The sequence below is a fragment of the Neophocaena asiaeorientalis genome, unplaced genomic scaffold (genome assembly GCF_003031525.2).
Source record: "Neophocaena asiaeorientalis asiaeorientalis breed wild unplaced genomic scaffold, Neophocaena_asiaeorientalis_V1.1 scaffold1186, whole genome shotgun sequence".
Taxonomy (NCBI): Eukaryota; Metazoa; Chordata; class Mammalia; order Artiodactyla; family Phocoenidae; genus Neophocaena; species Neophocaena asiaeorientalis.
Genome location: NW_020173974.1, coordinates 588,096 through 597,719, shown reverse-complemented (window position 1 = coordinate 597,719; position 9,624 = coordinate 588,096). Strand labels below are relative to the sequence as shown.

At 54.2% G+C, this 9,624-nt stretch overlaps 3 protein-coding genes across 3 annotated transcripts; 2 read left to right on the top strand and 1 right to left on the bottom strand.

The window, feature by feature from the left end:
• Window positions 1-58: 58 nt before the first annotated feature.
• On the top strand, window positions 59-3,371 carry PSME2 (proteasome activator subunit 2). The gene is made up of 11 exons (XM_024753256.1): window positions 59-181; window positions 491-523; window positions 961-1,023; window positions 1,268-1,354; window positions 1,456-1,486; window positions 1,573-1,670; window positions 2,256-2,324; window positions 2,479-2,546; window positions 2,710-2,764; window positions 3,067-3,153; window positions 3,244-3,371. Exons 1-11 carry the CDS (start codon window positions 134-136, stop codon window positions 3,322-3,324), a joined length of 720 nt encoding a protein of 239 aa, XP_024609024.1. The 5' UTR covers window positions 59-133; the 3' UTR covers window positions 3,325-3,371.
• A 1,082-nt stretch (window positions 3,372-4,453) lies between these two features.
• On the top strand, window positions 4,454-6,790 carry EMC9 (ER membrane protein complex subunit 9). Its single transcript, XM_024753287.1, has 5 exons — window positions 4,454-4,848; window positions 4,990-5,066; window positions 6,139-6,208; window positions 6,299-6,393; window positions 6,556-6,790. The coding sequence occupies exons 1-5, from the start codon at window positions 4,651-4,653 to the stop codon at window positions 6,734-6,736; spliced, it is 621 nt and encodes a 206-aa protein (XP_024609055.1). The 5' UTR covers window positions 4,454-4,650; the 3' UTR covers window positions 6,737-6,790.
• PSME1 (proteasome activator subunit 1) lies at window positions 6,791-9,569 on the bottom strand. The gene is made up of 11 exons (XM_024753286.1): window positions 9,364-9,569; window positions 8,738-8,770; window positions 8,526-8,588; window positions 8,298-8,408; window positions 8,168-8,213; window positions 7,953-8,050; window positions 7,645-7,713; window positions 7,491-7,558; window positions 7,347-7,401; window positions 7,185-7,271; window positions 6,791-7,011 (listed from the first exon to the last, which is right to left on the bottom strand). Exons 1-11 carry the CDS (start codon window positions 9,400-9,402, stop codon window positions 6,931-6,933), a joined length of 750 nt encoding a protein of 249 aa, XP_024609054.1. The 5' UTR covers window positions 9,403-9,569; the 3' UTR covers window positions 6,791-6,930.
• Between the last annotated feature and the right edge of the window lie 55 nt (window positions 9,570-9,624).

The following is a 9,624-nucleotide window of genomic DNA, read 5'->3' as shown; positions in this document are numbered from 1 at the left end:
GGGGCCTTCCAGGGGGAGGGGGAAAAGAAGGAAGGGGGTGGGGCTGAGGGGGGAGGGCCTGGACGTGGGGAGTGAAAGCGAAAGCCCAGGCGGCGAACAGGGAGACCGGAGACCTAGCAGCAACTGGAGCAACATGGCCAAGCCTTGTGGGGTGCGCCTGAGCGGGGAAGCCCGCAAACAGGTAACGGGGGACCGGTAGGCAAGGAAGGCGCCGAGGAGCCCTCCTAAATGGAGGCCAAACTGGGTGCTCCGAGGGACCAAGGCCGTGCCAGAGAAATCTCCCAACCTCTCTAAGTGCTTTCACTTCTGCCCGGGGATTACCAGATTCTTGCCCTCCGGACAATCTCTGCACTGAGCATGGGCTTCCAGGGAAGTCTGGCTTGTGGTGGGGAAGGACTGAGCCAAGTTGGAGGGCATCCTATTGGGGGTGGGATCTTACTCTGGACAGCGGAGACCCTTAACCAACATCCGGGTACCGCTCTCTGTGCAGGTGGATGTCTTCAGGCAAAATCTTTTCCAGGAGGTAAGTCTTCTGGATTCAAGGGATTTGACCCAGAATCTTAGGCCAATACTTGAGGGTTGCAACTTCTCAGACTGATCCCCAAACCCACCCTCCATCCGCGCCTTACTTAACTTATTAAGCCTCCATCTAAGATAAGCTCTTAATTATTGATCTCTGCTTTTACCTGTACCCCTCTTAATACCTTCTGCACTTCCACCACTTCCTGTCCCCTCTTTTGGTGTGGAGGGAAAAGCCATGGCCCCAAAGCAGGAATACCACAGTTCTAACCTTGGTTCTGCTGCATCCCAGCTTGGGGAATTCCCTTCAATTTTCAGGGCTTCAGTTCCCTCATTTATAAGTACTGGAGTCAATGATTTCCAAGGGCCCTTCCAGTCCCACTTCTCAGACATCTCACTGAACGTCTTCTGTGATTCCGACCCTTGCAATATAACCCACAGGCTGAGGAATTCCTCTACAGATTCTTACCTCAGAAAATCATATACCTGAATCAGCTCTTGCAAGTGAGTAGTGTGGACCCCTCCTGCCCCATCCCATGGCCTCTCTCCTCTCCATCCACCCTCTCTAGCTAACAACTGGGCTCCGAATGCAGAGAACAGTCGCGAATGGTGGACTGGGAACATTAGGATAGTGTGAGGCCTGAGCCTAGGTTGGGAGGCAGAGGTTGGGTGGGATGTGTGGAGGAAAGGCTCTGACTCAGGACGAGGGGAAGAGGCTGGGCAGCCCGTGACAGTGAGCTCTGTGCAGGAGGACTCCCTCAACGTGACTGACATGACTTCTCTCCGGGCCTCGCTGGACATCCCCATCCCAGACCCTCCACCCAAGGATGATGAGGTGAGGCACTCATGGTGTAGGGCTTGGGCTATAAACCCAGTGTAAGTGGCTCTCCAACCTCCATGACTTTTCTAAAGCTACTTTCCCCCTTTTTTCCTTAGATGGAAACGGATAAGCAAGAGAAGAAAGAAGGTAAGAGAGGAAGAGGTGGCTAGGAAAAGGGAAATGGCACACTGACTACTGGATGAGAAAGGGTCTAAGTCCCCTCTTTCTCACAGTCCCTAAGTGCGGCTTTCTCCCTGGGAATGAGAAGGTCCTGGCCTTGCTTGCCCTGGTTAAGCCAGAAGTCTGGACTCTCAAAGAAAAATGCATTCTGGTAAGCCTGGGAACTGGGGGACAGAGAAAACGAGCAAGGCCAGGCCCTGGTCTCCTTCAGAGATTCAATTCCTTCATTTAGGAAACTATTCCCCAAATAGGAAGCTTCCTTCTGTGCCTTGGGTTTAGATACCTTTTGTTCTCTATCACAATGATATCCCCAAATTAGACTGCGCTACATCCACCTCTATAACCTGAGAACCTACTGCTGTACCAGGTACAGAGTACAGATGCTATGATACAGTGAGTTGGTTTAAGAACTTGGGCCCTAGAGGGAGACTGCCTTGGTTCAAATCCTGACTCTATCACTTACCTAACTGGTTACTTTAAGTAACTTAGACATCCTGTGACTCAGTTTTTCATCTGTTAAGTGGGTACAATAAGAATATATACTTTGAAACAAGCAAAAAAAAAGAAGAATATATACCTTGAAAGGTTGTGGTGAAGATTAAATGAGATATATAATACATAGCACAGTGCCTGCCATATAATAAGTACTCAGTTAAATGTACCTATTATTAGGAAGTAGCAGTAATCAGAATAGAGAGTTTGTTGAATGATTCCTACATGATATCTCTTAATGTAGGTGATCACATGGATCCAGCACCTCATCCCCAAAATTGAGGATGGAAATGACTTTGGGGTGGCAATCCAGGTGAGAAAGGGTGTGTGAGGATGCTGACAGCAGGGAGAGACTTGGGGAGTAAGGGATAGGAGCTAGACAAGAACTCGGAGGAGGAGGGAGACGGTGAGTGAAGGAGGGAGGAGACGAAGGGTTGTCTTTGCTTTCCACTCTTTTGTCTCCACAGGAAAAGGTGCTGGAGAGGGTAAATGCAGTCAAGACCAAAGTGGAAGCCTTCCAGACAACCATTTCCAAGTAAGGACAGCTGGAAGGCCAGCACCGGGGTCTGCAGGGACATTTCTTTGGGACTCCCAAAGCTGGGCATGCCTATCGGATGAAGCGGTGCTATGGGAAGGGTCTGAGGGAGTACCTCTCTCTGAACATCCATTCCTGTGGTTACTCCTCTTGCTTCTGGCAGGTACTTCTCAGAACGTGGGGATGCTGTGGCCAAGGCCTCTAAGGAGACCCACGTAGTAAGTGGACAGCCCACCAGCCTTTTAGCTGAGGTTGCTGGGGATGGGGGGTGATGAGAAAGTGGGGGATAGAGGTCCTCTTTGTCTCATTTGTGACCTTCCCAATGTGGAGAATATTAAGCCCAGGAAAACTGATTTAGGCTTCAAAAACCTTGACCCCTTTCTCTGTTTGATCCTCTGGGATCCCATTTCTTGGCTGAGAAGGGGCTCATTCCTCAAGTTACCTATTCCCTGTATGAGGAAACCAGACTAATGTCCCAACCTTCCATGGGGCTGACTCAGCTTTGCCTTCCACATCCCAGATGGATTACCGGGCCCTGGTGCACGAGCGAGACGAGGCAGCCTATGGAGAGCTCAGGGCCATGGTGCTGGACCTCAGGGCCTTCTATGTGAGTGTGGAGTAAGCCCCTAAGGGAGGTGGATGAGGGGTGCAGGGGAAACGCCAAGAACCTGACTGTTGCCCTCTGGCCTTCTTCCAGGCTGAGCTTTACCATATTATAAGCAGCAACCTGGAGAAAATTGTCAACCCAAAGGGTGAAGAGAAGGCATCTATGTACTGAGCCCAGGGTTAGAAGGGAAATAAATGACCTATACTTTGTGTGGATAACCTCTGGTGTGTGTCATTCATTCAAAGACATTTACTGAGTGTCACCTATATCCAGACACTAAATGTGAATGAATGTGGTGATGAGAAAGGGAGGGGTGCCAGGAAGACGAAGATGAATTAAAGGTCCATCCTGTTCTTAGGAAGTCATCCTAAAGAACAGGATGGGAACTGTTACATGCCATGACAGCCATGAAAATAACCTGTATTGGGGAATTTCACAAGATTATTTCCATCTGGAGGTGTCATGAGTGCTTCCTGGAAAAGATGGCATCTGGGCAGAGCCCTTATAGGAATAATCAGGCTTTGGACAGACTGGGGGAAAGCTCTGAGGCTGAGGTCAGGGAATGAAGAAAGGCACAACCCTTTCTTCAGCTCAGAGCACACCTGGAGGGAGAATGAGATTTCACTGGGAAAATTATGGGTAAATGGCTGGACTCCTCAAGGGCTGGGAGGGTCAAAAACGCTTCCAAGGCATTAAGGCGAAGGAAATTATACTACAGGACATTATAGGAAGGATGGTTCAATAAAATTCTTTTTGACCTTTACCCTCCTTCAGCCAATGCCGTCTTTATTTCTGCAGTCATTACATTGAGGAAAGCAAGGGCCAGATAACCTGCAGTTGCAAAAGTGACACGGCTTATTAGTAAGTGACAAAGCCGCTCTAGAGTACCAATCCACTCATTCCATAGTTGGAGCCAAGCTGTCCGCTACGTACCGACATTCGAAGCTCCGCGTTTCGGGGAGACACCAGATGAGGGGCGCGGGCACCACCCAAGTGGCTCAGCGGGGCCTGTAGGGGCGGGAGGCAGAGGTAACAGACGCAGCCATCTTGCAATCAAGAGCCGAAGTGGGGTAGCCTAGCCAATCAGCGTGCGGGTAGCTCTCTACAGTCAAAGGCGGGACAATGTTGGATGCTGATTTGGCAAAACAAGACTCTCTAAGCCTATCAAAGAGCACCAAGTGGGCGGGACTCCAGAAGCCGGTCCGACTTGGAACCCTGGTTATGTGTCCCCGAGGCAGGCGCAGCTCTGCTGCCGCCGCTTGGGGGCGGGGGAGGCGGAGCTCTGTGCTGCAACATGCAATCCTGGCCGCCTGCATTCCGGGCCGGGTGGGGGCCGGGGGCCGGGCGCCGGGCTGAGGTCTGCCGGAGCCGGCGGGCTGCCTTCGAGTCAAGTCAGCATCACCGTCGAACCTAAGTGAGGGGGCACGGGGAAGGGCCCAGGAGGGCTTGGGGGCGCTGGAGGGGGCTTCGCGGACGCGAGCTGGGGCCCCGCTCGCCATGGGGGAGGTGGAGATCTCGGCCCGGGCCTACGTGAAGATGTGCCTGCACGCCGCCCGTTACCCGCACGCCGCTGTCAACGGGCTATTGCTGGCGCCAGCGCCGCGGTCGAGAGAATGCCTGTGCCTCACCGACTGTGTGCCCCTGTTCCACAGCCACCTGGCCCTGTCTGTCATGCTGGAGGTCGCCCTCAACCAGGTGCCGCCGCTGGACGCCCACCGACCACCGCGAAACCCCCCAACACCCCTAGCCCAAGGCCAACCCTGGCCTCTTGGCAGTAGTGCGCACCCATAGGGCGGGCGGCACGATTTAGTTACTGATGGCGCTTTCCCATGGCAGGTGGATGTGTGGGGCGCGCAGGCCGGGCTGGTAGTGGCAGGGTACTACCATGCCAATGCAGCTTTGGACGACCAGAGGTGAGTGGGGAAGCCAGAGGCAGAGGGCTAAGGATTATGGGGTGGGGGATGTCAAGAGAGCCCCTCTTGGTCATTCCTTCCATCTTTCCTTCATCCAAGGCTTAGCCACTGTAGAGCTAAGGTACTAGTAGGCTGGGTAGGCGGTGAGAAAATATAAAGAAATGTTATTTTCCTGGAGGAGCTGCGGTGGGGTGGGAAGGACAATAACAGGCTGACACCTGCTGTAACTGAGATGCCCCCCAAGTGCTGAAAACACAAAGGAAGCCCAACCAGCAGCTTCTAAAAAAAGGAAGTTTCTTTTTATATATACAGTTCACCGTTTAACAACACCGGTTTCAACTACCTGGGGCCACAAATAGGCGAACTTTTTTCACTGAATAGGTACTACAGAATCCGAGGTTGGTTGAATCCCGATGCAGAATCCAGAATAGGGAGGGCGCACTGTGAAGTTACCTGCAGATTTTCAACTGCGGGAGGCTCTGTGGCCCCTAGACCCCTCATTGTTCAAGGGTCAACTGTATACAGAAAAAGTTATCTACTTATACAGTAGTCACGTATTTGGAGCAAATTATACTGTCTTGTAATTTGCTTTTCTCACCTTAATAAATATCTGACATCTTTCCATCCCTACACTAATATCTACCTTACCCTATCAGCTATACAGTATGAACATGGATGTACCATACTTTATTTAGTGCCTTACATTAAACATTGAGGTTGTTTCCAATTTTTTTTTTATTACAGACACTGTCCTATTATTACAGTAAATTCTTCGTTAGTGGGGTTTCTGGGTTAACATACAATATAAATCTGGACGGTTATGCCAAAGTACTCTCCAAAAAGACCATCTTAGATTTCCACTCTCACCAGCAGTGTCTGAGCACCTGTTTCCCACAGCGCTCAAGCATAAGTCTTGCACGAAGCAGTCAGGCAGGCCTGATGTCCCCAGGCCAACTACAGGGAAAGGCCGTCACTGCCTCCACCACGTCTATGGGCCCTGGGAGGCCCAGCTCAGATGGACGGGGTCTGCCCACAGGAGGCTCTTCACAACTCTGATCTTCCTTCTACACAGCCCTGGGCCCTTGGCCTTGAAAATCGCTGGGCAGATTGCAGAATTCTTCCCTGATGCAGTACTTATTATGGTGAGGCTTGGGTTTCAGAGTGGGGAGTTGCAAAGAAAGTAGGAAGGGGGAATCCTCGAAACCCTCACCTGCCCTTCCTTGTCCACACAGTTGGATAATCAGAAATTGGTGCCACAGCCTCACGTGCCCCCCGTTATTGTCCTGGAGAGCCGTGGTGTCTGCTGGGTCCCCAAGGACAAGAACTTGTGAGTGCCCCACTCCCTCCACCTCTTCTTGGAAGCCCACAGCTCCTGAGCCTCCTCTGTTTTTGGTTCTGCCCTAAGCGTCCTTCTCTAGAAACTAACTTCTGCCAAATGTCTGGCCCCTCTGCCTGCTGAGTTTGACCTCCATGGGGGTTGTTATTTCAGAGTGATGTGGAGGGACTGGGAACAGTCACGGCAGATGGTGGGAGCACTACTAGCAGGCCGGGCCCACCAGCACCTTGTGGACTTTGACTGCCACCTTGACGACATCCGGGAGGATTGGACCAACCAGCAGCTCAACGCCCAAATCACCCAGTGGGTTGGTCCCACAAATGGAAATACCTGAGCCAGGGCCAGAGGGGAGGCTCAGGATCCAATAAAGAGACTTGGGCTGTTAGGCGATGGTATGACTAGATTTATTGTGCCTGGGAGGCAAGGTGAGGGAGAAACCTCAACAGACAGAAGGTGGGGAAAGTCTGGAGTCTCCTGTGAAAGTCAGGAAGGTCTCTGCTGGACCAGTCACAGAATGAGAGGAGGCTCTCAATAGATCATTCCCTTTGTTTCTCCCCTGGGCTTCTTGAGCTTCTCGAAGTTCTTCAGGATGATGTCATATAACACAGCCTATGGGGCCAGGGAAGGGTGGGGGTCAGCCGCAGGTCCCCAGTGGCTCTGTGCCCCATTTCTTGCCTTGTGGAGAGGTTGAGCTTTGATACCCTTCACCCCCAGCCCACAGGGTCAGAGAGTGGGTGGCCTGGGAAAGCTGCCTCTGCCCACCCCTGCCCTCGCCTCCTCACATAAGCGTTGCGGATCTCCATGACCATCAGCCGGATATCCCAGTACTCTGCCTCATCCAGTTCGTGCACCAGCTGCCGATAATCACCCTGTGGGAGACTCGGGTCAGGCCTGACTTCAAAGGTGTCCCTCCTCCCGTGCACCCTGACCTGGGCCTCACCTACCACGTGGGGCTGCTTAGCCGCTTTGGTCACAGCATCACCTCGCTCAGAGAAATACCTGTGGGAAGTAGAAGGGTGTGGAGTAGGGGGAGGAGGGAGCACAAGCCTCAGTCCCAGCCAAAGGCAGAGCAGTGGGCAATCACTCACTTGGAGATTTGAGTGTGGAAGCCTTCCAGCTTGGTGTGAAGGGTGGTCATCAGCTCAAACACCTTCTCCTGGGGAAAGAAAGTGAGGAGGAAAGTGTAAAAGCAGCATGGACGGGAGAAATAAGGAGGGCAGAGGAGTGGGGCAGTGTCCTCACCTGGACAGCCACTCCAAAATTGTTCCCATCCTCAATCCGAGGTATCTGCAGTTGCAACCAGGTGGTGACCTGGGAGGAGGGAACGGCATTGAAACCCCATCAGCCCCCAACCCAATTCCCAGGTTCCTGTCCTCCTTTGTTTCCCTGCTCACGGTGGGTGGAAGTATGCCAAGTCTGTCCTGAACCCCAAAGTCTGGAATTCTGGCTTCACTTGCCGTGCCCTCTCCTGCTAAGACCTGGCAGGTGCCATGCCCAACTGGCAGGGACGAAGGAGGACAAAGGGTGGGGGTGGAAGTGGGAGGGCTCACCAGGTTGAGCTTCTCAATGACATCCTTGATCTCAGGCTTCAGGCGCTGCAGGAGGACCACGATCTTCTCATTGCAGTTCACTGGGCCACAAGGAGGACCTAGGAGGTGGGCACTGGGTCAGTCACAGGACTGGGACTGTGCCGGGCAGGGAAGAGGCATCCTTAGGGAGGAGCTCCTGGGAGGTGAGACACAAGCCCCTTTCACCATAGTGATACCTTTGTCTTCATCTTCCCCTTTCTTCTTTTCATCCTTGTCTTCCTTCTGTAGGGAGAAGGGGTCTCTTAGGCAGGCCTAAGGCTGATTTTCCCCGTATTGGGTCCCTCCTCCCAGCTCCTGCCAGCTTGCCTCCTGTTGTTTCTTCCGCTCCTCCTTCTCTTTCTCCTTGACTGGATCAGGCACTGGGATGTCCAGCGGGGCCTTCAGATTGCTCAGGTTGGCTTCATTGAGAGCTGGCTCCTGGTGCAGGGGGGTAGAAGGGCTGGAGGCAGGGGCGGGCTCTCACCTCCTCACTCTCATGGCCCAGCAGGCTCTCCCTTTGGCCCCTACTCTCTACTCCCTGCCCAGCCCCAGTACCTTTAAAAATGCATCCAACTCAGAAATCTTCTTGGGGAAATAGCTCCCGAGCAGGTTCTCTGTCTGTGTGTATGGTAAGGGTAGGGGAGGATGGTGGTCAGAATCAAATGCCCCTCCTAGGCAGTGAAGCAGGGCTGCCACTGCCCAGCAAGGAAGGGCTGAGCAGTGGGATTGGGTGGGGAGGGGTGGGGTGATGACGGGTCAGGTTTTACCTTAGTACATAGGTCTTCACGGAACACATCCACCTGTGGGACACAGGCAGCCCTTCAGACAACTGGCTTTATGGCCAGTCTATTCAAGGACTCAAGGACCCTTAGGGTTGTGTAGGGTCTGACTTGGGGAAGGGTGGAGTGGACCCAGGTGGGGCGGGATTTGGGAAATGAGAACATTCCTGGAGCTGAAGGGCGAAGGGTTCAAGCGGAAACGTCCCTAGTGTCTCCTGGGCTGTGGGAGGAGGGATGTAAGAGAGCCGCTGCGACTGGGGAAGGGGCGGAGTGCCCTGTGGAGTGGGCTCCGGGGCCTCCTGTGGTGGCAGGGCAGGGTCCGCTCCCAGTCTGTGTGTGGGCCTGGGCCCGGGGCCAGCGTACTTCCCCTCCACGCCAGCGCTCCGCTTCACCTCACCCCGCTGAACCTCGGCCGCCTCGCCTCTCTCTCTCCCGGCAGGCAGACCTGGCCGGGCTCCCCGGGCTCAGGTGCTCCGGGCACGGAGGCTCACGAGGGTTCGGATGACTGACCCCGACTCGAGTCGGGGGGCTGGGTGGGAGCGGGACACGGACGCCCTCAGCCTCTCGGGGCCACGCCTCCCTGATGGGCCCTTCCTCGAACCCGCAGCGCTCACCTTGGCTTGGGCTTCGGGCAGGACCCTGAGCGTGGCCATGGCCGGGGCGGCGGCCTAGGGCCGCACGCGGAGCGAGGAGTGGGCACGGGGAAGGGAAAGCGAAAGCAGCACTCGCTCCCCGCACTGCCCTCCTGGGTAGTGGAAGTGGAGGCACTGGAGGAGGCGGGGACAGACCAGAGAAAGGCTAGGAGCTGAGGGGCTCAGGGAGGCGGCCCAGCCGCGGCTCCCCCTAGAGCCCGAGAGGCGCGTTTCCAGCGCCCC

Bases quoted from the DNA above. Each gene is read 5' to 3' on its own strand.
- PSME2 (XM_024753256.1), top strand. From the start codon at position 134: ATGGCCAAGCCTTGTGGGGTGCGCCTGAGCGGGGAAGCCCGCAAACAG. The intron at 524-960 runs GTAAGTCTTCTG...TATAACCCACAG, and splicing joins GGCAAAATCTTTTCCAGGAG to GCTGAGGAATTCCTCTACAG. The intron at 1,487-1,572 runs GTAAGAGAGGAA...TCTTTCTCACAG, and splicing joins TAAGCAAGAGAAGAAAGAAG to TCCCTAAGTGCGGCTTTCTC.
- PSME1 (XM_024753286.1), bottom strand. From the start codon at position 9,402: ATGGCCACGCTCAGGGTCCTGCCCGAAGCCCAAGCCAAG. The intron at 7,402-7,490 runs GTGAGTGATTGC...TACTTCCCACAG, and splicing joins TTCCACACTCAAATCTCCAA to GTATTTCTCTGAGCGAGGTG. The intron at 7,012-7,184 runs GTGAGGAGGCGA...CTGGCCCCATAG, and splicing joins TGGAGATCCGCAACGCTTAT to GCTGTGTTATATGACATCAT.
- EMC9 (XM_024753287.1), top strand. From the start codon at position 4,651: ATGGGGGAGGTGGAGATCTCGGCCCGGGCCTACGTGAAGATGTGCCTG. The intron at 5,067-6,138 runs GTGAGTGGGGAA...CCTTCTACACAG, and splicing joins GCAGCTTTGGACGACCAGAG to CCCTGGGCCCTTGGCCTTGA. The intron at 6,209-6,298 runs GTGAGGCTTGGG...TTGTCCACACAG, and splicing joins CTGATGCAGTACTTATTATG to TTGGATAATCAGAAATTGGT.